Source organism: Oncorhynchus nerka, linkage group LG18 (genome assembly GCF_034236695.1).
Source record: "Oncorhynchus nerka isolate Pitt River linkage group LG18, Oner_Uvic_2.0, whole genome shotgun sequence".
NCBI classification, from domain to species: Eukaryota; Metazoa; Chordata; class Actinopteri; order Salmoniformes; family Salmonidae; genus Oncorhynchus; species Oncorhynchus nerka.
The window spans coordinates 26,036,271-26,062,752 of record NC_088413.1 but is presented as its reverse complement, the minus strand read 5'-3'; the positions used below and the strand labels follow the sequence as shown (position 1 = coordinate 26,062,752).

The window sequence follows — 26,482 nt, the reverse complement described above, 5'->3', positions numbered from 1 at the left end:
TGAACTCCTGTTGTATTCGGCAGAGAGAGAGAGGGATAGAGAGAGATGGACAGAGAGAGATGGAGAGAGAGAGAGACAGCAGCCAGTGAGCTGACAGACAGCAGTGAAAGCTTAGAGTTAAACCCAGAGCTTCATACCAGGAGCTTGAGCCAGAGAAGGAGTCAGTCACCCCCCCCCCATCAACCCTTCCCTCCCTTACTCCCCCTCTACACAGATCAGCATATGTGGTGACGAATGACACATTTATTTTTCTACAAAGGTTGTGTATATGTAAAGCTGCTGAAGTGCATCAAGATGTCAAGTACTTTGGGTGGCCACCCAGGTTGTGTTGGAAGACAACCAGATGGAAGTAGAACTATAGCGCTAGCTCACTGCCTGGGATGTGGACAGAGGTTTTTTCCCCTCTTTCTCTCTCTGTCTCTTTTTCTCTCTCTCTCTCTCTCTCTCTCTCTCTCTCTCTCTCTCTCTCTCACTCTTTCTTTCTTTCTTTCTTTCTTTCTTTCTTTCTGTCTCTTTCTCTTTCTCTCTCTCTCTCTCTCTCTCTCTCTCCCTCCCTCTCTCTCTTTTCCCCCCCAGGCCAGTACAATAAAACTGGTACATAGTGTGAAGGGAGAGAGAGGGAGAGAGAATGCAGTGCTCGGTGCCACATGTTTATGGAAGTAGTTAACCATAAATTGTCTAAAATTAGATGGCCCTCTAAGTACATATCATTCTGGATGCAGACAGAGGTTTTTCCCCCTATGGATTTAAGAGTCCCTTTCTGGATTTGTGTCCTTATGTATTTTTTTTTGAGGGGGGGGGGTGGGTTAAGCAACATTTTTTCTACAATTTGTTGGTTTTCTGTTCAACTGTAATATGTATTTGTAGTAATCACTATTGCCTCTTAAGAACATGTTTAATTAAATCTCAAATATAAAGCACTGGCAAACATGAGTGTTTTGGGCGCATGTACAGTATGTATCACTAAAGATAAAATTCAGAACCCTTCCAGAACTGTACTCTGCATCGACACATGCAAAGTGCTGACCAACAGTATTAAACCTGGACGGTAGCCTTTACTGTGTCTTTAAATGTCCTCCTGCTCCTGTGAAACTCCCTCTCCAGCTCCCCATTAGGCTGTGTACTTATCCCTCATTTCTCCATAAAGACATTTACGGCCTGAGTCTCACTTTAACCTAGAGGTCTCCCTCCCTCCCCTCTAAATCTGAGGTCCTGGGACCAGCATGGTTAAGATAACTGCAGGCACAAAGTAGGTGGGTGGCATAGGCCTGGGAGTGTTTGTGTGTGTGTGTGTGTGTGTGTGTGTGTGTGTTCTGAGTGTGTGTTTGATCTCTGTGTTTTATTTAGATGTTTAGTGGGATATCCTATCACCTCCAGTGGTAGTGTGGTCAGCCTTGTGGTCGGTGTGGGGGGGCCAGGATGTAGGGAGGGAGGGATGTGTGGGGGCCGGAGAGCGAGATGAAAGAGGGGAGAGACAGTCCCATTTGTGTTTTTATCACTGCTGTGTTTGCTCTCCTCCTCCGCCCCTCTGAGGGTTGTGTTAAGGGTTGTGTTAAGGGAAACAATATTGGCACGGTTGTTTTTTAGGTCACGGGCAGGTTTTAAGATACGCTGCTTGCTTGCGTTCTTTTCACCCTGTTCGTGGTTTTGCCCTGCTAGCACAATAAGAAAGGGGGGGTTCCTAGAATCTTGGAATAATGTTGTGACTGTGGGTCTCTGAAGGTGGCCAATCAGGCGGGGTTGGGGCTGCTGTGTCTAATGAGGATATATTCCCAGATTACTTTGTGCCCCAGACCCTGGTGTTGAACCAACTTTAGCTGTAGTACAACTAGCAGCTCCAAGAGAAATCAAGGTGGTCTTGGGAAATAACCGTGTGATGGGGACATTTTTGCTTTGAACTTCCCCAAAGCACAAGCAAGCAGTGGAACACAATCAATCAACATTTGGGAACATAATTTCTTGATTTGGGTTTTGAGGCAGACAGAATATTTCTATCCCTAAAAATGTGCAAAGTTAGTGTTTGGAAGACTGGGCTGTTAATTAAACATGGTCAGTTTTGAATTAGAGTTTCTCACATTTCACATGCTGTGCCCATGTGCCTGCCACTGGGCTGAGGAGGGCGAAAGCATCTAGGCTGTGGCCCAAATAGGTACTGGTCAAAAGTAGTGCACTATATAGGGAATAGGGTGCCATTTGGCACTGGCCCCTAACAGTGCTTTAATTGTATGCGAATTTCATGTTTTACTTAATATTCCAAATATCTGGAAAGCTATTAGGTATCCACAGCAGTCACCCACGTGAGGTAGAGCTGCGAGGCACAGCAACAGGGGTCAAACAGCCATAGCAACAGGGGTCAAAGGATAAAGGTAAAGATGGATGGGGCCTCAGTGGTGCATGCTGCAGAGTTGAAGACCTAAGGAGCAGTCTTAACAGCATATTCCTCACATTCTGTTCAGATCTAACCCAATTGGCCTTTCTGGCCAAGCGTTTCTTCACTTGTTCAGCCCAGGCTTAGCCAGGATTTGGTTTGGCTCATTCAGCACAACTCTCAAAAACAACTGTATGAAGACTTAAGGAACTAAAGCTGCGTAAACATGAATTAAGGGAGACTAACTAGGAGGGGATTTAGCTTCAGCTCGCTGGTAAATTGGATGATGTTGCATCATGGTTTGAACGAGGTGTGATGTCACTTGAATTGAATGGTCTTTCTCTGCCTGCGGGCCGTTGTCTGTGTCCATGGTGTTTTCAGAGCTGTTCCAAGCCGATGTGGATGAGTTCTGTCAATACTACGGACGGCGGGACGGAGGCCTGTGCTTCCCAGATTTCCACCGAAAGCAAACACGGGGACAGGACTCCAACTACTTGGGAGATGAGAAAGTCGAAGACATCAACAGGTTTGTAACGTTTCACTTTCAAAATCTCTTTAGGAAGAGTGCATTTAAGGTATGCTTTTTAAATATTCAGTTAACCATCCAAAAAGGACGCTTTCAGTGAGTTGAGGAAAGAGAGGCCATAGTGTGTATCATGGCATCTCCACACTCTGAACCCAGTGTGTCACTTTGACTGGCCACCACCACCGGTCTCGCCCCAGGCGGTATGTACTATGAACCAGAGTCATGGAAGACATGCCAATGCCAAGCCTGAATGACCTTACCCGTCACCCATCTCTCCAGTCATCACCAAAGCCTGCCGTTTGTTCAGGGTGCATTGGGCCAGGCTTTGGCCACACAATGGAAATGCTTACCCTGCAGGCCAGCCCTCCCTCACTGCTAGCAGCTGTACGTCATAGACAAACTTTCCCCCTTTTTTTTGTCTGCTCCGGTGGAGAGAGAGCCTCTGAGCTCCCCGTCTCCGTCCCAAATGGCACCCTATTCCCTACGTAGTGCACTAGTCCTATGGGCCCTGGTGAAACGTAGTACACCATATAGGGAATAGGGTGCCATTTGGGACGCAGACCCGTTCGAGCCCCCTGACGCGAGCTGAGAGCGCTGCTGCTGGACATGTGACCAACTGACCGTCCTGCTGTCTCGAGCCGGATCGGACCAGACCAGACCAGAGAAACTATGCTGATGCTGTCTGTCTAGGATGTCTAGCTAAGTGCTGTCTGCATTCCTGGGGTTGATGGGGTTCTACTCTAGTCGTTTCTAGTAATGACCCCTTGCTATGCTAAAGAGCACTGTAATTGTAATTGCACTGAACTCTAGGATGGATGGCCGGGATGGCCGAGGAGAGATATAGAGCTTCTGTTGGCAGCCGCTCATCTAAAGGGAGTCTTGTTGAGCTGACTCTCCCCTTCTCATCTTCCGCCTGGGGCCGGCCAAAAGATGATGAGCAAGGAGAGAGGGCCAGGTTTTAACCACCGATGTCATCTAACATCATAAGTCTTAATCAGACCTCCCACTTCAAAACTGGCCTGAGGGAGAGAGAGAGAGGTAGAGCGAGAGATAGAGAGAGAGCCAGGGAGCGAGAGAGAGTGGCAGGGGGAGAGAGAGAGAGACAGAGTGAGGGAGAGAGAGAGAGAGGCAGGGAGTGAAAGAGAGTGGCAGAGGGAGAGAGAGAGAGCCAGAGTGAGGGAGAGAGAGGGAGAGAGAAAGGGAGTGAAAGAGAGAGGGAGAGGGAGAGATAGAGAGAGAGCCAGGGAGCGAGAGAGAGTGGCGGTGAGAGAGAGAAAGAGAGCCAGAGTGAGAGAGAGAGAGAGCCAGAGTGAGGGAGAGAGAGAGAGAGAGACAGAGTGAGAGAGAGAGAGAGCCAGAGTGAGGGAGAGAGAGAGAGACAGGGAGTAAAAGAGAGAGGCAGAGGGAGAGATAGAGAGAGAGCCAGGGAGCGAGAGAGAGTGGCAGTGAGAGAGAGAGAGAGAGCCAGAGTGAGGGAGAGAGAGAGAGAGGCAGGGAGTGAAAGAGAGTGGCAGAGGGAGAGATAGAGAGAGCCAGAGTGAGGGAGAGAGAGAGAGAGAGACAGGGAGTGAAAGAGAGAGGCAGAGGGAGAGATAGAGAGAGAGCCAGGGAGCGAGAGAGAGTGGCAGTGAGAGAGAGAGAGCCAGAGTGAGGGAGAGAGAGAGAGACAGGGAGTGAAAGAGAGAGGCAGAGGGAGAGATAGCGACAGAGAGCCAGGGAGCGAGAGAGAGTGGCAGTGAGAGAGAGAGAGAGCCAGAGTGAGGGAGAGAGAGAGAGAGGCAGGGAGTGAAAGAGAGTGGCAGAGGGAGAGATAGAGAGAGCCAGAGTGAGGGAGAGAGAGAGAGAGAGAGACAGGGAGTGAAAGAGAGAGGCAGAGGGAGAGATAGAGAGAGAGCCAGGGAGCGAGAGAGAGTGGCAGTGAGAGAGAGAGAGAGCTAGAGTGAGGGAGAGAGAGAGAGACAGGGAGTGAAAGAGAGAGGCAGAGGGAGAGATAGAGAGAGAGCCAGGGAGCGAGAGAGAGTGGCAGTGAGAGAGAGAGAGATAGAGCCAGAGTGAGGGAGAGAGAGAGAGACAGGGAGTGAAAGAGAGAGGCAGAGGGAGAGATAGAGAGAGAGCCAGGGAGCGAGAGAGAGTGGCAGTGAGAGAGAGAGAGAGAGACAGGGAGTGAAAGAGAGAGGCAGAGGGAGAGATAGAGAGAGAGCCAGGGAGCGAGAGAGAGTGGCAGTGAGAGAGAGAGAGAGAGCCAGAGTGAGGGAGAGAGAGAGAGACAGGGAGTGAAAGAGAGAGGCAGAGGGAGAGATAGAGAGAGAGCCAGGGAGCGAGAGAGAGTGGCAGTGAGAGAGAGAGATAGAGCCAGAGTGAGGGAGAGAGAGAGAGACAGGGAGTGAAAGAGAGAGGCAGAGGGAGAGATAGAGAGAGAGCCAGGGAGCGAGAGAGAGTGGCAGTGAGAGAGAGAGAGAGAGAGAGAGAGAGAGCCAGAGTGAGGGAGAGAGAGAGAGAGAGACAGGGAGTGAAAGAGAGAGGCAGAGGGAGAGATAGAGAGAGAGCCAGGGAGCGAGAGAGAGTGGCAGTGAGAGAGAGAGAGAGAGACAGGGAGCGAAAGAGAGAGGCAGAGGGAGAGATAGAGAGAGAGCCAGGGAGCGAGAGAGAGTGGCAGTGAGAGAGAGAGAGAGAGCCAGAGTGAGGAGAGAGAGAGAGACAGGGAGTGAAAGAGAGAGGCAGAGGGAGAGATAGAGAGAGAGGGAGCAGGGAGCGCAGTGAGAGAGAGAGAGAGAGAGAGAGCCAGAGTGAGGGAGAGAGAGAGAGCCAGAGTGAGGGAGAGAGAGAGAGAGAGAGACAGGGAGTGAAAGAGAGAGGCAGAGGGAGAGATAGAGAGAGAGCCAGGGAGCGAGAGAGAGCGGCAGTGAGAGAGAGAGAGAGAGAGCCAGAGTGAGATAGAGAGAGAGAGAGAGAGAGAGAGAGAGAGAGAGAGAGAGAGAGACAGGGAGTGAAAGAGAGAGGCAGAGGGAGAGATAGAGAGAAAGCCAGGGAGCGAGAGAGAGTGGCGGTGAGAGAGAGAGAGAGAGAGCCAGAGTGAGAGAGAGAGAGAGAGAGAGAGAGAGAGGGAGAGGCAGGGAGTGAAAGAGAGAGGCAGAGGGAGAGATAGAGAGAGAGCCAGGGAGCGAGAGAGAGTGGCAGTGAGAGAGAGAGAGAGCCAGAGTGAGGGAGAGAGAGAGACAGGGAGTGAAAGAGAGAGGCAGAGGGAGAGATAGAGAGAGAGCTAGGGAGCGAGAGAGAGTGGCAGTGAGAGAGAGAGAGAGAGCCAGAGTGAGAGAGAGAGAGAGAGAGAGACAGGGAGTGAAAGAGAGAGGCAGAGGGAGAGAGAGAGAGAGAGCCAGGGAGCGAGAGAGAGTGGCGGTGAGAGAGAGAGAGAGAGACAGGGAGCGAAAGAGAGAGATAGAGAGGGCGCACATCTGCTGTGTGTTTGAACTTGACACATGCGTCACGATGACAGCATAGCACCAGACAGGAAACTGACGGGGTGAGATAACTGAACTTACACCCTTTTCCCTCCAATGAATATCCATCCTTCACTCAGACTCTCAATTGCAAATTATGCCCAGGGATTGGGAATGTCTTGAAACAAGTGTGTGAGGAGCGAGAATCGGCGTCATGTGTTAGCTAGCCGTCGCGATGTTGTATAATGGAGTTTGAATGTTCTGTTTCCCACATCAAATGTGAACTGTGGTTTTACGCAACACTTGTTGCACAGCTGGAGACCCCTCATCCCCCATTTAAGCATTGCTCCACTAAATTCACCCGTGGAGTGACATATGTATGTATGTGTGTGTGTGTGTGTGTGTGTGTGTGTGTGTGTGTGTGTGTGTGTGTGTGTGTGTGTGTGTGTGTGTGTGTGTGTGTGTGTGTGAGTGTGTGTGTGTGTGTGTGTGTGTGTGAGTGTGTGTGTGTGTGTGTGTGTGTGTGTGAGTGTGTGTGTGTGTGTGTGTGTGAGTGTGTGTGTGTGTGTGTGTGAGTGTGTGTGTGTGTGAGTGTGTGTGTGTGTGTGTGTGTGTGTGTGTGTGTGTGTGCCCAATGCACATGAATCAAAGTCACTGCCTATGGAAGTGTCTAAATTCTTACTCAACCCTTCCCATCGTGTCATGCTATTGCTTCACTCGTACTTTGTAAATCACTGGTATTAACTTACTGTCAAAGTCAACTCAATCAGTGTATGTATATTGTGGGGGTATATTCTGTCTTTCTCTCTCTCTCTCGCTCTCTCTCGCTCTCTTTCTCTCTCTCTCTCCTCGCTCTCTCGCTCTCTCTCGATCTGTCTCTCACGCTCACTCTCTCTCTTTCTCCCTCTCTCCATCTCCCTCCTTCCTTTCCTCTCTCAACGGGATTATCCGTCTGCGACCCTTGACCTTTCGTTCCTCCTCCTGCCGCCCAGGAAGCACAAGCACAACTGCTACTGTGCCCAGGTGGTGCTGAGTGGGCTGAGGCAGCCAGTAGCCGTGGTGCACTGTGGGGACGGATCCCAGCGCCTCTTTGTCCTGGAGAAGGAGGGCTTCGTCCGGGTGCTGACCCATAACATGGAGCTGCTGAAAGAGCCTTTCCTGGACATCCACAAGCTGGTGCAGACCGGACTCAAGGTCAGTGAGGAACACAACACGCATCCCTAATGACACCCTATTCTCTACATAGTGCACTACTTTTGACCAGGACCCATCGGGGCACCTGAAGACCGCTCCAAACTCTAATTCACATATAAGCGATGGTACTTGTTCGCCCTGTGTCTTCCCAATGTAAATGTACCTTAACACCAGTTTTAACACCAAAACAGTTAACTATCAATGCAGGGAGCGGACACAGAGGGAGAGCAACACTTACGTGGTTTTATTTCTGTGTTGCAAACATTGAGGAGAGGGAGAGAGAGTGGAACACAGTCTTGGACACTCCTCAAACATTGAGGAGAGGGAGAGAGAGTGGAACACAGTCTTGGACACTCCTCAAACATTGAGGAGAGGGAGAGAGAGTGGAACACAGTCTTGGACACTCCTCAAACATTGAAGAGAGGGAGAGAGAGTGGAACACAGTCTTGGACACTCCTCAAACATTGAGGAGAGGGAGAGAGAGTGGAACACAGTCTTGGACACTCCTCAAACATTTCTACTTCTAAGACCTACCTCTCTCGCCTGATAATTCCGACCAGCCAAGACCCTTCCTTCCAGACTTAACCCCCCCCCGGAGTCTGCTCGCCAGTCCTACACTTCATTAAGTAATTGAAGAAAACCATCAGCTATTTATTAATTGTCTCAACACGGCTAACTCACACATTGTTATCTTTCAATGAGCTTAGCACACACGTTGAGAACATTGCTAATGTGCTGCTAATTCGTATAAGGTGGATAAATTGCTTTTAAGTGTTACTCTACTCTCCCCCACCAAGCTGTTTCCATACAGGTTAGCTCTGTACAATCCCACAAGATGAAAAACGATCAGACTGAGACATCACTGGCCAATACTTTATTTTGATAAATGGTATGATATGATTTCACACAGCAATAGCCCCTCTCACAACAGTGGAAGACCAGCTGTATCTGTCTTTTAGTGGTCAAGCCTGTCTATACCATCTCTCTCTCTCTCTCTCTCTCTCTCTCTCTCTCTCTCTCTCTCTCTCTCTCTCTCTCTCTCTCTCTCTCTCTCTCTCTCTCTCTATCTCACTCTCCTTCTATTCTCTCTCTCTCTTTCCCTCTCTATTCTCTCTCTCTCCCTCTATCTATTCTCTCTCTATTCTCTCACTCTCTATCTATTCTCTCTCTATTCTCTCTTTCTCTCTCCCTCTCTCTATTCTCTCCCTCTCTCTCCCTCTATCTATTCTCTCTCTATTCTCTCGCTCTCTCTCTCTATCTATTATCTCTCTATTCTCTCTCTCTCTCTCCCTCTATCTATTCTCTCTCTATTCTCTCTCTCTCTCTCCCTCTATCTATTCTCTCTCTATTCTCTCTCTCTCTCTCTATCTATTATCTCTCTATTCTCTCTCTCTCTCTCCCTCTATCTATTCTCTCTCTATTCTCTCTCTCTCCCTCTATCTATTCTCTCTCTATTCTCTCTCTCTCTCTCTCCCTCTATCTATTCTCTCTTTATTCTCTCTCTCTCTCTCTCTCTCTCTCCCTCCCTCTCTCTTTCCCTCTCCACCCTCGGTTGCTAAAGAAACATCTGGTGTCTGTCGAGACCGTTCTAATAACGAGGGGTCTAAGGAGATGAACTGTGTTCACGGTGCACAAACACACCAGAAGTACTCGTCACCCGTCCCTCTCCGCTGCAGTTTCCTCGAGACAGGAAACCATTGGCATGTCTGGTACTTCTGAAAAGAATTAGCACCTATCTGACATTTACTCACTCAGTCTGGTCTGCTCTGACCTCCCATCATCATGGAAATCTAACTTCCAGAGAACAGGGGAGGACAAGAGGCGAGAGGAGCCTGGAGCTGGGGCTCGGGTTGGCTGGCCTCCCCCCTCAAAGATATGTTATATACTGCCGTTTGGTTTGGAGAAGAGAAGAGAAGATAAGAGGAGCAGCACACCCACGAGAGCGAATCAAGAAGAAATTCAATCATCACCGCCCGCCCGCTCCTCCATAGCTTTGTGTTGGCAGAGCCTCTGGGCAACCGTTGAATAGGAAGTCGTCTTTTTCTTCATCGACGTCGTCTTGGAAGCCGGGGAGAGGATTGGTGTAGTGGAGCAGTATTCCATGTAGGCATCATTTCAACCTCAGTAGTGTGCACCATAGACATGCAGCGTCAGGTCCAGTGCCAGTAGTTGGAAACATTTCTCACCTGCTAGGACCTGTTAATGCTATCGTAGCGCTTACCAGCTCTTACCACATAACTTTACATGGAGACATCCACTTCTGCCACTGACGGTTAGCTATGTGTCACAGACAGGTTTGGGGTCAATTCCATTTAAATTCTAGACAATTCAGGAAGTACAATGACATTCCAATTCTCTTCAACGCTTTTCAATGAAGAACATTTGGAAATGGAATTTGAATTTGAATTTTTTCTGAATTGACTGGAATTGAAATGGAATTGACTCCAGCCCTGCTCACAGACAGTTACATCTAGAGCTGTCTCAGAGAAGGAGTACTGATCTGGGATCATCTTTCCCCCTGTCCATGTAATCAAGGTCATTGTGTGAGTTAAAAGGCAACTCTTAATACATATGGCCCCTGATGATGTTTATCCGTATCCAAGGCGATAGCTGTAGTTTTTGAATTTGAGAGTGAACTGATAGTGTCCAGAGATAGGGAAATGGGGAAGAGGAGGAGGAGGGGGCACACTTTTTGGACAGGAAGTTTATCTATCACGCATGCCTCCCACTGTTCCTTTAGAAAGAGGACAGCGGAGATTACAGGGAGTGAAGCGGACCCCAGCGAATGGACATGCAAACAGGCCCACAGGGAACCCAGGACGACCCTCCTGCTGTCTTATCATCATTAAACCTAACTGCTAGCGGATAAAACAATCATTATGACAATTAGAGAGTGGCTTGAGACCCGGAAGGCTGGCCGGTAGGCCCCCCTGAGTCCTATTCTGTGATGTTGGCTATTGGCTGCTACAAGACTCTGGCTGCACGGGGCCCCCAGCACCAGGGGACCAGGGGGGCTACTAGGGGGGGCATCCAGAGGGGGCTACCAGGGGGGGCTGAGGTGTTTACTCACTGCATCAACAGGACATAGTTCTCTCTATACATATAGAACACTCAGGAGCCTCAGGGGAAGTGGGAGATGAGAAGGGTGGGCTGGAGTGAGACTCACTGAGAGGGAAGATAAGGGTTTATCATTGCCCTGACTCCCCTAGCTGCCACATGCTTTGATTGTAATGTTCTGTGGTTCCTTCTGTGGTTCCTTCTGCCCCCCGTGACAATTAAGATGACCCGCTCAGACACAATGCTGCCGAATGGGAGGGAGCAAGGGAGGCTCTCCTTCTCTCTTCACCGTGGGTGTTCCCTGACACCCAATCTCCCCTTCCCCTCCTGTCATTACTTGATTGTGTGTAACGCACTTGCTGGCGTCCTCTTCCCGGTAGGAAGCCTGCTAATTCTGACATTCCCTAACACCCCTTCTCCCACACACAGAGTCCTCTCTCAAACTTGCGCTGTTTGACATTGTTTCTGTCCATCTGTCCCGGGGGCGTCACAGTCACCATCCTCCAAGCCCATTGGATCAGATACTCTCATCTCTAACAACTGATTGACTGATTGTTTCCCAGCTGCTTGGTGATTAAACGGAGGCTTGCACCACCACCGCCAGGCTGTGGCTCAGATGTGGTGAAGGCGGCTCGGCGGGCACGGTGACTCGTCACTACTAACTGTACCACACGGCGTGTTCAGCACGTCTCAGCTCAGTACTAACACCTGATAGTGTCATGCTGACTATAAAGCCATCACGGCGCATTAACTGAGGTGCTCAGACAGTTAACTTGTTTTGGGTTTTCTGTTTCAAGCGGGAAACACTTCCAGATGCTGTTGAAGGAGAGAGAACGCAGCCCAACATCCATCCTTAATCTCCCTGTATCCAGCGGTGGCTGACAATATGCTGGCTTTCATTTCATTCATGGTGACACATTGCCTATGTGCAAATAGAGCGACGCCGTTGTTGGTTGCTTACATCAGCCAGCTGCAAAGGCAATGGGGCGAAAGCGGTTTGGAATGAAGACATCTGCTTTGAGCAGTGTGGGTTCGCCTAAAACTCTTATTGAAGTATGTTAGCCTGTGTGACAGGGCTAGGGGTGCGGACGCGCAATAAAATATATTCACTGTGAGACAAATATCTCATGCTGTGTTCTTGTGCTCTGTCACACTGCATCTACAGCTGTTGGGCTAACTCAGCCAGAGACAGTAGAGGTTCCTCTCAGACTGTCAGGCTAACTCAGCCAGAGAGAGCAGAGGTTCCTCTCAGACTGTCAGGCTAACTCAGCCAGAGAGAGGTTCCTCTCAGACTGTCAGGCTAACTCAGCCAGAGAGAGCAGAGGTTCCTCTCAGACTGTCAGGCTAACTCAGCCAGAGAGAGGTTCCTCTCAGACTGTCAGGCTAACTCAGCCAGCGAGACCAGAGGTTCCTCTCAGTCTGTCAGGCTAACTCAGCCAGAGAGAGCAGAGGTTCCTCTCAGACTGTCAGGCTAACTCAGCCAGAAAGAGTAGAGGTTCCTCTCAGACTGTCAGGCTAACTCAGCCAGAGAGAGTAGAGGTTAGTCTCAGACTGTCAGGCTAACTCAGCCAGAGAGAGTAGAGGTTCCTCTCAGACTGTAAGGCTAACTCAGCCAGAGAGAGTAGAGGTTCCTCTCAGACTGTCAGGCTAACTCAGCCAGAGAGAGTAGAGGTTCCTCTCAGACTGTCAGGCTAACTCAGCCAGAGAGAGTAGAGGTTCCTCTCAGACTGTTAGGCTAACTCAGCCAGAGAGAGGTTCCTCTCAGACTGTCAGGCTAACTCAGCCAGAGAGAGTAGAGGTTCCTCTCAGACTGTTAGGCTATTTCAGCCAGAGACAGTAGAGGTTCCTCTCAGACTGTCAGGCTAACTCAGCCAGAGAGAGCAGAGGTTCCTCTCAGACTGTCAGGCTAACTCAGCCAGAGAGAGTAGAGGTTCCTCTCAGACTGTCAGGCTAACTCAGCCAGAGAGAGCAGAGGTTCCTCTCAAACTGTCAGGCTAACTCAGCCAGAGAGAATAGAGGTTCCTCTCAGACGGTCAGGCTAACTCAGCCAGAGAGAGCAGAGGTTCCTCTCAAACTGTCAGGCTAACTCAGCCAGAGAGAGTAGAGATTCCTCTCAGACTGTCAGACTAACTCAGCTAGAGAGAGTAGAGATTCCTCTCAGACTGCCAGGCTAACTCAGCCAGAGAGAGTAGAGGTTCCTCTCAGACTGTCAGGCTAACTCAGCCAGAGAGAGTAGAGGTTCCTCTCAGACTGTTAGGCTAACTCAGCCAGGGAGAGGTTCCTCTCAGACTGTCAGGCTAACTCAGCCAGAGAGAGTAGAGGTTCCTCTCAGACTGTTAGGCTAACTCAGCCAGAGAGAGTAGAGGTTCCTCTCAGATTGTCACTCCGCCAGAGAGAGTAGAGGTTCCTCTCAGACTGTCAGGCTAACTCAGCCAGAGAGAGGTTCCTCTCAGACTGTCAGGCTAACTCAGCCAGAGTGAGTAGAGGTTCCTCTCAGACTGTCAGGCCTACTCAGCCAGAGAGAGTAGAGGTTCCTCTCAGTCTGTCAGGCTAACTCAGCCATATAGAGCAGAGGTTCCTCTCAGACTGTCAGGCTAACTCAGCCAGAGAGAGTAGAGGTTCCTCTCTGTCTGTCAGGCTAACTCAGCCAGAGAGAGCAGAGGTTCCTCTCAGACTGTCAGGCTAACTCAGCCAGAGAGAGCAGAGGTTCCTCTCAAACTGTCAGGCTAACTCAGCCAGAGAGAATAGAGGTTCCTCTCAGACGGTCAGGCTAACTCAGCCAGAGAGAGTAGAGGTTCCTCTCAGACTGTCAGGCTAACTCAGCCAGAGAGAGTAGAGGTTCCTCTCAGACTGTCAGGCTAACTCAGCCAGAGAGAGTAGAGGTTCCTCTCAGACTGTCAGGCTAACTCAGCCAGAGAGAGTAGAGGTTCCTCTCAGACTGTCAGGCTAACTCAGCCAGAGAGAGCAGAGGTTCCTCTCAAACTGTCAGGCTAACTCAGCCAGAGAGAATAGAGGTTCCTCTCAGACGGTCAGGCTAACTCAGCCAGAGAGAGCAGAGGTTCCTCTCAAACTGTCAGGCTAACTCAGCCAGAGAGAGTAGAGGTTCCTCTCAGACTGTCAGACTAACTCAGCTAGAGAGAGTAGAGGTTCCTCTCAGACTGTCAGGCTAACTCAGCCAGAGAGAGTAGAGGTTCCTCTCAGACTGTTAGGCTAACTCAGCCAGAGAGAGGTTCCTCTCAGACTGTCAGGCTAACTCAGCCAGAGAGAGTAGAGGTTCCTCTCAGACTGTTAGGCTATTTCAGCCAGAGACAGTAGAGGTTCCTCTCAGACTGTCAGGCTAACTCAGCCAGAGAGAGCAGAGGTTCCTCTCAGACTGTCAGGCTAACTCAGCCAGAGAGAGTAGAGGTTCCTCTCAGACTGTCAGGCTAACTCAGCCAGAGAGAGCAGAGGTTCCTCTCAAACTGTCAGGCTAACTCAGCCAGAGAGAATAGAGGTTCCTCTCAGACGGTCAGGCTAACTCAGCCAGAGAGAGCAGAGGTTCCTCTCAAACTGTCAGGCTAACTCAGCCAGAGAGAGTAGAGATTCCTCTCAGACTGTCAGACTAACTCAGCCAGAGAGAGTAGAGGTTCCTCTCAGACTGTTAGGCTAACTCAGCCAGAGAGAGGTTCCTCTCAGACTGTCAGGCTAACTCAGCCAGAGACAGTAGAGGTTCCTCTCAGACTGTCAGGCTAACTCAGCCAGAGAGAGCAGAGGTTCCTCTCAGACTGTCAGGCTAACTCAGCCAGAGAGAGTAGAGGTTCCTCTCAGACTGTCAGGCTAACTCAGCCAGAGAGAGCAGAGGTTCCTCTCAAACTGTCAGGCTAACTCAGCCAGAGAGAATAGAGGTTCCTCTCAGACGGTCAGGCTAACTCAGCCAGAGAGAGCAGAGGTTCCTCTCAAACTGTCAGGCTAACTCAGCCAGAGAGAGTAGAGATTCCTCTCAGACTGTCAGACTAACTCAGCTAGAGAGAGTAGAGGTTCCTCTCAGACTGTCAGGCTAACTCAGCCAGAGAGAGTAGAGGTTCCTCTCAGACTGTCAGGCTAACTCAGCCAGAGAGAGTAGAGGTTCCTCTCAGACTGTTAGGCTAACTCAGCCAGGGAGAGGTTCCTCTCAGACTGTCAGGCTAACTCAGCCAGAGAGAGTAGAGGTTCCTCTCAGACTGTTAGGCTAACTCAGCCAGAGAGAGCAGAGGTTCCTCTCAGACTGTCAGGCTAACTCAGCCAGAGAGAGGTTCCTCTCAGACTGTCAGGCTAACTCAGCCAGAGAGAGCAGAGGTTCCTCTCAGACTGTCAGGCTAACTCAGCCAGAGAGAGTAGAGGTTCCTCTCAGATTGTCACTCCGCCAGAGAGAGTAGAGGTTCCTCTCAGACTGTCAGGCTAACTCAGCCAGAGAGAGTAGAGGTTCCTCTCAGACTGTCAGGCTAACTCAACCAGAGAGAGTAGAGGTTCCTCTCAGACTGTCGGAGATAAGTGCCCTGCAGATGATAAATTAGCTCTTACTCCTACTGTTGACTACCTCTGAGAATTGAATCGCTGATGCTGAAGGAGGGGGGGCAGCAATGTTAATCTTACTGTTATCCTATTTATGTAATGGGAAGAGGAACATATGCTGGAATACGTCAAGAGAAAGTTCAGTGAAAGTCGTAGTTTATCAAGATGGAGTCGTAGACCCAAAACATTACTCTGTTGGCCGACGTGTCGTGTGATACAGGAAATTGCCTGGCTGCTTCCTCCATTATAAAAGTGGTTTTGCATCCAATCTGATTGGGCTGGGTGGTTTGGTCACTCTTTAGTTTTCTCTCCTCTCTCCCTTCGTTATGAGACTGAGTGATCTCTGGTCTAAGCTCCGACCTTGTCATAGGATTAATGTGTGTTAACAGGTGGAGGGGGGTTTGACTTGGCTCCCTGGTTTCATTGTGCTGGAGTAACCAGGGGGAGGTGGGGGGCTGAATGAGTGTGAACATTTCAGATTGCCTTTGAGGTAAAAGGGACTGCATTGTTTTTCTCCAATCAGCTCTCCTCGTAGTGGAATGTATTTTTGTGAGGATTGCCAGAGCCAATGAGGATCAAAAGGCGCTGGGCTAACAATGCAGGGAGCCAAACCATGCATCATGGAACAGAAAGGCAGCTGCCTGGCGGGATTGGAAACGGTAGCCACTCACTATGCTCCGCTCCCTGCTCCGGCTCCCGTTCCACAGCTCTATGGAATGCTGCTGATGTTCTGGTGAGAACTCCAACTCTGCCTCGCCTGGCTCTTGACACCAAAAACAACGGCCAAAAACGGAAGAACAATGTCCGGCCTACGCTGTGAATCTGGAGGCAGGTGTTGGTGGAGCATCAACAGACAGACAGACAGACAGACAGACAGACAGACAGACAGACAGACAGACAGACAGACAGACAGACAGACAGACAGACAGACAGACCGACAGACAGACAGACACAGCCCCGTGAGATTCCACCAGAGCCCACTACCACACTGGGAGGAAGAATGATGGTGGTCGTAAAAAAAAGGAGGGAGAAGGAGAAGAGCAGTTTAAGGAGAAAAGGAGGGAAGCTTGTTTTCAAGTCAAGGCGTTGAAGTGATTTGTGGAGGGCCTGACAGAGGTGTCACAATGACATCATCGATGGCCATTGTCCCCCCCTGCTACTAGGCTTTGTTCTCCCATGACCAGAAAAGGGGGTGGTCAGAGGACCTGTAGGAGGCTAGTGGGAGGAGCTATAGTAGGATGGGCTCATTGTACTGGCTGGAATGGAATTAATGGAACAGTATCAAACAGATCAAACATATAGAAACCCCGTTTGACTCCGTTCCATTGATTCCATTCCAGCCATTACAATGAGCACGTCCTCCTATAGCTCCTCCCACCAGCCTCCACTTCAGTACACCCAGTACCTCTCCTCTAAATAACTCCGCACAGTAGAGCAGGGAGATAGTGAAACCTTACTTTGTTTATATTTTAACTGGAACTAATACTCAACACACGAACACTTCAAATGAGCTCTTTTGTCTATCACTTGGAGCAGAGCTGCCTACTTACATTGTCAACAGTATGTCTGCTGTAGCTTTGGCAGTAATTTGATAGTGATAAGATTGAATTGGGGTGTGTCCCAAATGGCATCCTATTCCCTATCGGGCTTGGGCCAAAAGCAGTGCGCTATGTACGGAATAGGGTACCATTTGGAACTCAGGCCTAGTTTCCAAGTGTTTGTTTCTTATGACCTGGTGTTAGCGCTGCTGCCGTCCGTATGCCTTCTGGTTATGACGAGCAGTCATTAGCGAGAGAGCTAATATTTCAGCCCATTTACCGCTGCTGTGTTTTAGTGGTCTTTTCGCTGAAGATCAAACGGCTCCTTCCTTTTGGAATTCTTGTCTTGACCCGCTCCTTTTATGGGGGTCACTGCATCCCAAATCTGACATATGGGTCAATCATTTTAAGGTGAGGGACGGGAATGGTTGTCTGTGGCAAACTAGAATCATGTCCCGCTCATTACTGTCAATGTGCAGTTTATTGGACTCACTACCAACCCCACATAAATCCTGTTATTTTGAGCAACACCGGAATTTACATTGAGTAGTTCTCATAAATTCTCGTCAAGAGGAACTCTTATTTATTCGTCAACGTTCGCATTTTTTAATCTTGACGGCGGTATTGAAAGGACCCCGGTGTCTGATCACTGTAGGCCTAGCTCGTACTGAACAGGGCTGACGACACGGACATCACATTCCATTGGAATGTTTGACTGGGATCTGCCCTTCGCCATCCAAACAGTTTCTGGGGGATCCAGTACACTTTAACCAATTTATGATATGTGTTGCTTGGCCTGTGACCCGGGACTACACCTCTGCTAATGCCTCCACACTGTAGGCCTAACACAAAGGCCAGACCTCCTCGCTCTCTTTGCCTAAATTCCTTTTTAAATATTTTGAGAGGGAATTCCAAGAGGTTGACGCAGGCAGATCGGCATTGATTCTGGCTGATGTTGATGCTGCTGGTTTGCCTCCTTCAGTGAGGTAGCCATTCTAGGGGGTTTTGAGATCGATTTTTTTGCATCCACGCCAGCCAGCATCAATGCTTCTGTTATTGAGGGAGGAATGGGGCTTGAGCTGTTTTGGAGAGGGGGGCAACAACATATGGCCAAAAATGTAAGGGGGCACGTTTTAAACATCGTTAACACCTAAGCCTGGCATTCTGTTCATTCTTTTGTTAAGAGAGGGAGAGAGAGAAACACAAAGACCTGATTGCATTGCCTAGGGACTGAAATGCTATAGCTGCTTATTACAGCTAACTATGATGGGAGGACCACCAGAGTTGTGACTGATGTAGCTGCCTCCGGGGTGAGACAAAGGTTTACGTATTACACAAGCAATTTAGATGGTTTCTAAACATGTTGCCAAGACACTGGGTGCTGGCAGCCCTGTCCTTGTTTAGGTTCTCTTTCTCTTCCCCTCTCCATCTCTGTCCTCAAATTTTGCATGGTGCGGGGGGGGGGGCTGAAGGACTCTGCACTTTTGTGTTCTCTATGAACTACGAGTGAGCTAATAAATTCTTTCAGCCACTCAGCATAGCATTCACGGATATCCCCCAAAGATTACACACACAAATCACCGGACAATGGAGGCCGCCGGGATGGCCTGGGCGTCGCAGGGGCCCCGAGGACAAGCTGGAGAGAGAGAGAGGGCTGGGCTGGGGTGGGCTGGAGGGGGATCGAGGGGGAGCACTGGCTGGAGTCAAATGTTTTATAATGGTTTGTAATGCAGTAGTCAATGAGGGCGGTAGTGGAGGTACGGTATGTGGGGAGGACAGAAGAGGGGGATTCGGTTGGGAGGGGGGGGGCACTGGGTATCTACAGAGACCAAGATGGAAGGAGACGAGAGAGAAGGAAATATAGTGAGAAAAGTAGAGAGATATTGACAATGTGAAGGGTGATTGGCTGTGGTTTATAGGCTGGCTTTGACTTTAGTTACTACAGCACAAGCAGCAGAAAGAAAGAAAGAAAGAAAGAGAAAGAGAGAAAGAAAGAAAGAAAGAAAGAAAGAAAGAAAGAAAGAAAGAAAGAAAAAGAAAAAGTAGGGACATAATTAACTTGTTGGTCCCTTTGTGTTTGTCCTCTGACTGCAGGCAGGAGATGAAAGGGGTCTGCTAGGTCTCACATTCCACCCCAATTACAAGAAGAACGGCAAGCTGTACGTCTCCTACACCACCAACCAGGAGCGCTGGGCCATCGGACCGCACGACCACATTCTGCGTGTGGTCGAGTACACCGTCTCCAGGTAACTAGTGGAGAAACTCATGCCAAACATTTACCATTTACGGTTCAACCACTGATAGTACAGAAACGTCCTGCGTGTGGTCGAGTACACCGTCTCCAGGTAACTAGTGGAGAAACTCATGCCAAACATTTACCATTTACGGTTCAACCACTGATAGTACAGAAACGTCCTGCGTGTGGTCGAGTACACCGTCTCCAGGTAAAATCTGTGAAATTACATTGAACCAAAGTTGAATAAACATTGAATTGACATCTATGTCCTGTTGGCACCGTCTCCAGGTAAAATGGGAGAAACCAAACCAAACCACCCCCTAGATACATTCATTGACCACACATGGTTCAACCAATGACGATGCAGAAACAAGCAAAGCCTAAATAAGATGGATTTCAGTGTCGATATTCCCGAGATAAATGTTTACAGGTATAAAGTAGGGCTGGGAATTTCCAAGGACGTCACGATACGATATTATCATGATACTGATATTTATTGCGATTCTCACGATTCTTTATGTATTGCGATTCGCACTGTAATTTCATTGCAATGTTATTCGAAGTTTCAAACATATTGCTCACAATATGTCTGCCTGCTGCAGAGAGACGAGAGAGAGAGCCATGAGAACACGAGTCTTGATCAGTCAGGAAAATAAAAGTCCTGAAAAATTCTTGGCTCCCTATTTAAAAAGAAGATGGAGAACAAGCTATGAGGGGAAAATCCTGGAGTTTTGGAGCAGGTACAGCCAACTAGCACACAAATAACATTGTGATACTGTCAAAACAATACGATACATCGTCAAAAATAATATCCCGATATGTAACATAACAATTTTTTCCCCATCACTAGTATAAAGTACAGTTGATGAACAGGAAATGTTTATTTTCGAGTGAGTTTTGAATGCAGCCCGTGCCGGCTCGCTGCCAAGTCAAGTCCCGCACCGTGAAACGTGTTTTCTGACGGCGACAGCTTTTGCTTTTATTGAAAACTGTAATGGCCGCTAATGGCAACTGTAGATGTTTGTGGCTCTGCAGGTGATATACCAGAGCTCCGTTGCACAACAAGCCGTGATTAACAAAACAAACTTCTCGTAACTATACTAGTTAAAGTATTATGTTTTTATTATTATAATCACTGTTGTATGGCTCGGTTTAAAGACTTCATTTTTCAAACTGTTATAATCTTGGAGGTGCTGGCGTTTTGAGGAGGAGCCATGGCGTTGGTATTTGTATGTCACTCAGTGTGAAATAGTCCATCTCTTCCTGGCAGAGCAACGACCCTGAAGGAAAATAATAAGAACCTCTCTGTCTAAATACCCTGCCCAAAATAACACATCATTAAACATTTTGTGGCTGTTAATATGAAGCCAAATCTTTTCTCTGGACTTGGAAAGTCATCACTTTATGGGTTTGAGTTACAGCTTTGAGTTGAGATTCACCCCAACATCGTAATAACGTCCTAACTCTGAGCTTTAATGAAGCGTCAAATCTAAAACCCAATGTCTCCAGACAACAAGCTCATTAAACACTCTTCTCGTTGGCGTGTTGTCGGTGAGTTCGCTTGTTTTTACATGTCAGAATTTTCTCCTGCGGTGGTATCATCTTACTCACGTACATAATTGCTCTTTTTCCATCCAGGCATTACATGAGCACCTCTCTGTTTAATCAGGACATCCTTTAAATATACGTCTCGAACGTTCTTTATCTTTTGTCTCAATATGTGTAGTAGGCCCCAATAGTGTCAACATATGTTTAGGGCTCATTTTGGTTAATGCAGGGGTGTGTTAGGACTTGGTTGGAGAAAAAGCATGCATAGGTTCCTCATAGAGATATGAAACAATACACTCTAGGTTCCTCTCATAGAGATATAAAACAATACACTCTAGGTTCCTCATAGAGATGAAACACTACACTCTAGGTTCCTCATAGAGATATGAAACAATACACTCTAGGTTCCTCTCATAGAGATGTAAAACAATACCCTCTAGGTTCCTCTCATAGAGATATGAAACAATACACTCTAGGTTCCTCTCATAGAGTTATAAAACAATACCCTCTAGGTTCGTCTCATAGAGATATAAAACAATACCCTCTAGGTTCCTCTCATAGAGATATAAAACAATACCCTCTATGTTCCTCATAGAGTTATAAAACAATACCCTCTAGGTTCCTCATAGAGATATGAAACAATACACTCTAGGTTCCTCTCATAGAGTTATAAAACAATACCCTCTATGTTCCTCATAGAGATATGAAACAATACACTCTAGATTCCTCTCATAGAGATATAAAACAATACCCTCTAGGTTCCTCTCATAGAGATGTAAAACAATACACTCTAGGTTCCTCTCATAGAGAAATGAAACAATACACTAGGTTCCTCTCATAGAGTTATAAAACAATACCCTATAGGTTCCTCTCATAGAGATATGAAACAATACACTCTAGGTTCCTCATAGAGATATAAAACAATACACTCTAGGTTCCTCATAGAGATATGAAACAATACACTCTAGGTTCCTCGTAGAGATATAAAACAATACACTCTAGGTTCCTCTCATAGAGATATGAAACAATACACTATAGGTTCCTCTCATAGAGATATGAAACAAGACACTCTAGGTTCCTCATAGAGATATAAAACAATACACTCTAGGTTCCTCTCATAGAGAAATGAAACAATACACTCTAGGTGTAACAGTTCTCGTTGGTAGAAGGAGACCAAGGCGCAGCGTGGTAGGCGTACATCGTATCTTTATTGATGACACCAAACAAAATAACAAAGTCAAAAAACGAAAGCACACAGTTCTGTCAAGCTACAGAAACTAAACAGAAAACAAGATCCCACAACCTAATGGTGGGTAGGTATGAAGATATGAGAAACAATGCATTTGATCGAACACTTTTCAATTTAATTTTGTTGATCAGGAAAAACCCGAACGTGGTGGACAGTAGGACCATGCGGATGCTGATAGAAGTGGCAGAGCTGCACAGGAAGCACCTGGGAGGACAGCTGCTGTTTGGCCCTGACGGCCTGCTGCACATCGTCCTGGGAGATGGCATGATCACCCTGGACGACATGGAGGAGATGGACGGCCTTAGGTGAGACCCAGGGGTCAGGGGGTCAAAGGTCAAGGGCAATATGTAGGCTATTTGGGGATTAGTCTGTGGGGATCATTCTGTCAGAATCTTTAGTATGTGTATCTCTTCTATGGGTATCTTTCTATGGCCATCTTTCTATGGGTATCTTTCTATGGCCATCTTTCTATGGGAATCTTTCTATGGGCATCTTTCTATTCTCATCTTTCTATGGCCATCTTTCTATGGGTATCTGTCTATGGGACTCTTTCTATGGACATCTTTCTATGGACATCTTTCTATGGGTATCTGTCTATTCTCATCTTTCTATGGGTATCTTTCTATGGCAATCTTTTTTGGGTATCTTTCAATGGCCATCTTTCTATGGGTATCTTTCTATGGCCTTTCTATGGGCATCTTTCTATAGCCATCTTTCTATGGCCATCTTTCTATAGCCATCTTTCTATGGGTATCTTTCTATGGCCATCTTTCTATAGCCATCTTTCTATGGCCATCTTTCTATGTGTATCTTTCTATGGCCTTCTTTCTATTGGCATCTTTCTATGGCCATCTTTCTATGGCCTTCTTTCTATGGGCATCTTTTGTATTCACATCTTTCTATGGCCATCTTTCTATTCTCATCTTTCTATGGGTATCTTTCTATGGTAATCATTTTATGGGTATCTTTCAATGGGCATCTTTCTATGGGTATCTTTCTATGGCCATCTTTCTATGGGTATCTGTCTATGGGAGTCTTTCTACGGACATCTTTCTATGGGTATCTGTCTATGGGAGTCTTTCTATGGCCATCTTTCTATAGGTATCTGTCTATGGGAGTCTTTCTATGGCCATCTTTCTATGGGTATCTGTCTATGGGAGTCTTTCTATGGACATCTTTCTGCTGGTATTTTTTAGGCCACTGTAGGCCATTTCCCAAAAACTTAAAGGACAGTAAGTCTTCTAACATTTGGCAAGATGAAGCAATATGGCAGCAGTAAACCAAACCAAAACAGTAGCTACAGTTTTTCCACCTCCAACACTTTCCTCCCAACTAACCAGTTGTCCTTTCTTGTGTGTGCTGTCTGCAGTGATTTCACAGGGTCTGTGTTGAGGGTGGATGTGGACACAGACTGCTGCACGTCTCCCTACTCCATACCCAGGAACAACCCCTACTTCAACAGCACCAACCAGCCACCAGAAATATTTGCCCACGGACTGCATGACCCAGGCAGGTGAGTGAAATGCTCCATGGCCATACCTAATACCTGTACCTACCCAGAGAATACCACCAATACTTCACTATGGTGTGTGTGTGTATCTTCTCATATATTAATATTAGTATATAGTATGTCGTATTTAATTGTGAGTGACAGTTCATTCTGAGTGACAGTTAATTGTGAGTGACTGTTGCACCTATTCCTTTCTAGTGTGTATCTTCTCAACTATGGACATGATCAGATCACTCCGTGTGTTACTGCCTCGGTTGTTCTGTGTCTTCACATGGTAAAAGGTTGATCATGGATTGACTGTACTAGGCTATGAGTTTCATTAGAACGTGTTCATCAATCTTACTGAGTTGTAGCTGGGTGTGTGAGATATGCAGCTATTGATTTACAGTACCCCCGTTGCATGCCACTGTTTTATCATGTGGCACAACCACCCCAAGGTGATACTCAGGGAGTGACGCATCATCACAGATGGACAGTGTCATGACGTTCCAATGTTTTTCCCACTTATCCGTTCATTCCTGTCTTTCCCCAGGTGTGCCGTGGACCGGCATCATACGGATAACAACGGGAGTCTCTTGATCCTGTGCACGGACGCCAGCGGTAGGAACGCGTCTGCAGGGAGAATACTGGCGATCACTAAGGGGAAAGACTACGGTGAGTTCCTTCTTCTAATGGTTTTCCCTAACAACACTGAGGATGTGTCCCAAATGGCACCATATTCCCTATATGGTGCACTACTTCTGAACAGAGTGCATGAGCCCTAGTTAAAAGGAGTGCACTTTATAGTGGACAGGCTGCCATTTGGGACCTGAGAGTGCCCTTTGGGAGTCTGTCTGGAATACATCAATGGGATATTAATGTTGCTTGTTATGAAAATAGCTCTGTCTGCCTTACAGTCTCATTTCATGTCCTCTCTCACCTTGGGAAAGTGTGGAAGAATCTGATGGAATTCCTCACAAATGACCTTTTTGGATAACCTTTCATTTTACTCTGTGTTCTGCACGAGAAAAAGGATGTCTGTTTTTTTGGAACACAACTGGATTCTTTCCTGTTGTGAGAATGAGGTATTTGGTCAGCCTCCAACTTGTTCAGTACACAGTGTATCTGAGTAAAAAATATTTTTTAAAGTATCAGAAGTTATTGTGATCCACAAACGATTTGTCCTCGCATATCGTTGCCAGGGGAATGTGAGTTTGTGTCCATGACTAGGATTTATAGTTGTCAGCCAGGATGAATATCTTGATGATGGGTTAGTATAGTTGAAAGCACACTAAACAGAGCCATGAGGATCTGGGGTTCATATTCTCCTTGGTGCACGTCAAAAGAGCATAATCGACACCAGAACACTCTTTCTAACACAATGAAGAAATGAGTGCTTATGTAGAGCTGTTTGTTTGGTTCTAATAACCACACAATGAGTGCTATTTCAGCCACCCGCAAAACAACCCCCTAACCCCCTCCCTCCCAGCCCCTCAGCCTAGTTTAAAGCTCCCACCCATTCCATTGGCCACCTCTCACCCAGGACGATCACTGATTGGGCCAAATTAACCCAGACCCCGGCTCCGATTATACTATTTCCATGATGGAGGTGGAGTTCATTACCTATCTGATTAGACCCTAATAGGGGCGAGAACTCCTCACATCATAATGTCCATTATTCCCATGTAATGACTACATAACGATTTATATTCATGTTGTCCCAAAAATACACTAAAACTCCATCATCAACCTTCTGCGCTATTTAGTACAACCATCACTTAATACGTTCAGTTTCAATGTTAATGAGGAGGTATCGTGGCGGTTAAAGCCCTACATTACATTTAATCCAGTTTAGCAAAGTTGTTTTTAACAAGGCAAGGCCTCAGTCACAGTAATTGAAACCACCCTCCACTACGTACTAATGGACTCGTGACAGATGGCAGTAAACATGGATATCCTTTTCTCTTCCTACACCAACAGAGAAAACAGGACTCATTAGAGTGGGCATAAATCACACCCAGGTCTCAGGGAGTCACAGTCATTAGACTAGGGTCCGACCATGGCAGCTCCAGGTCTCAGGGAGTCACAGTCATTAGGCTAGGGTCCGACCATGGCAGCTCCAGGTCTCAGGGAGTCACAGTCATTAGGCTAGGGTCTGACCATGGCAGCTCCAGGTTTCAGGGAGTCACAGTCATTAGGCTAGGGTCCGACCATGGCAGCTCCAGGTTTCAGGGAGTCACAGTCATTAGGCTAGGGTCTGACCATGGCAGCTCCAGGTCTCAGGGAGTCACAGTCATTAGGCTAGGGTCCAACCATGGCAGCTCCAGGTCTCAGGGAGTCACAGTCATTAGGCTAGGGTCCGACCATGGTAGCTCCAGGTCTCAGGGAGTCACAGTCATTAGGCTAGGGCTCGACCATGGCAGCTCCAGGTCTCAGGGAGTCACAGTCATTAGGCTAGGGTCTGACCATGGCAGCTCCAGGTCTCAGGGAGTCACAGTCATTAGGCTAGGGTCTGACCATGGCAGCTCGAGGTCTCAGGAAGTCACAGTCATTAGGCTAGGGTCTGACGATGGCAGCTCCAGGTGCAGAGTGAAGGAATGGTGGGGTTCTACCTTGAATCGAAAAGGGTTCTCCTAAGGGAACAGCCACAGAAACATTTTGGAACTTTTTTTCTAAGAGTGTAGGGAATAAACAGAGTGAAAATCCCTGCATCGCCCATATTATATGAGTGTAATATCTAAGATGTAGCTAGTCATATTTTGGTCAAGCTGTCACACCACAGCTATCTTAGGCTGAAAATAATAACTTTTGACAAATGCTATATGTTCCAAAAAGTATTTTTTTTGGAGGGATACACAAATTGACTTAAAATACCACAATAATTCTGAATTAGTTTTTTGGAGCTTGTAGAGATATTCAAGTGTCATATGGCACTATATACTGTGTATAGTGCACTATATGTATAGGGCACTACTTTTGACCAGAACTCTATGGGCCTTGGTTAAAAGAATAGTGCACTTTAAAGACAATAGGGTGCCATTTGGGGCACAGCCTCTGTAATTACACTGATCTGAGTTCTGTGTATCTGTGTTTAGGTAGAGAACGAGGCATCCATCTTAATGATACTGATCTGAGGCCTGTGTATCTGTGTGTTTCTGTAGAGAACGAGGCGTCCATCTTAATGATACTGATCTGAGGCCTGTGTATCTGTGTGTTTCTGTAGAGAACGAGGCGTCCATCTTAATGATACTGATCTGAGGCCTGTGTATCTGTGTGTTTCTGTAGAGAACGAGGCGTCCATCTTAATGAT

General features: G+C 47.5%; 1 protein-coding gene across 1 annotated transcript in view; it reads left to right on the top strand.

Annotated features, from left to right (window-relative positions):
• LOC115124148 (hedgehog-interacting protein-like) overlaps nt 1–26,482 on the top strand; it is a 50,421-nt gene that overhangs the window by 8,136 nt on the left and 15,803 nt on the right. Inside the window, exons 3-8 of the mRNA XM_065003903.1 lie at nt 2,750–2,894; nt 7,324–7,525; nt 18,745–18,896; nt 21,815–21,988; nt 23,053–23,196; nt 23,726–23,847. Coding sequence (XP_064859975.1) covers nt 2,750–2,894; nt 7,324–7,525; nt 18,745–18,896; nt 21,815–21,988; nt 23,053–23,196; nt 23,726–23,847 — 939 coding nt within the window. The remainder of the gene's footprint in view (nt 1–2,749; nt 2,895–7,323; nt 7,526–18,744; nt 18,897–21,814; nt 21,989–23,052; nt 23,197–23,725; nt 23,848–26,482) is intronic.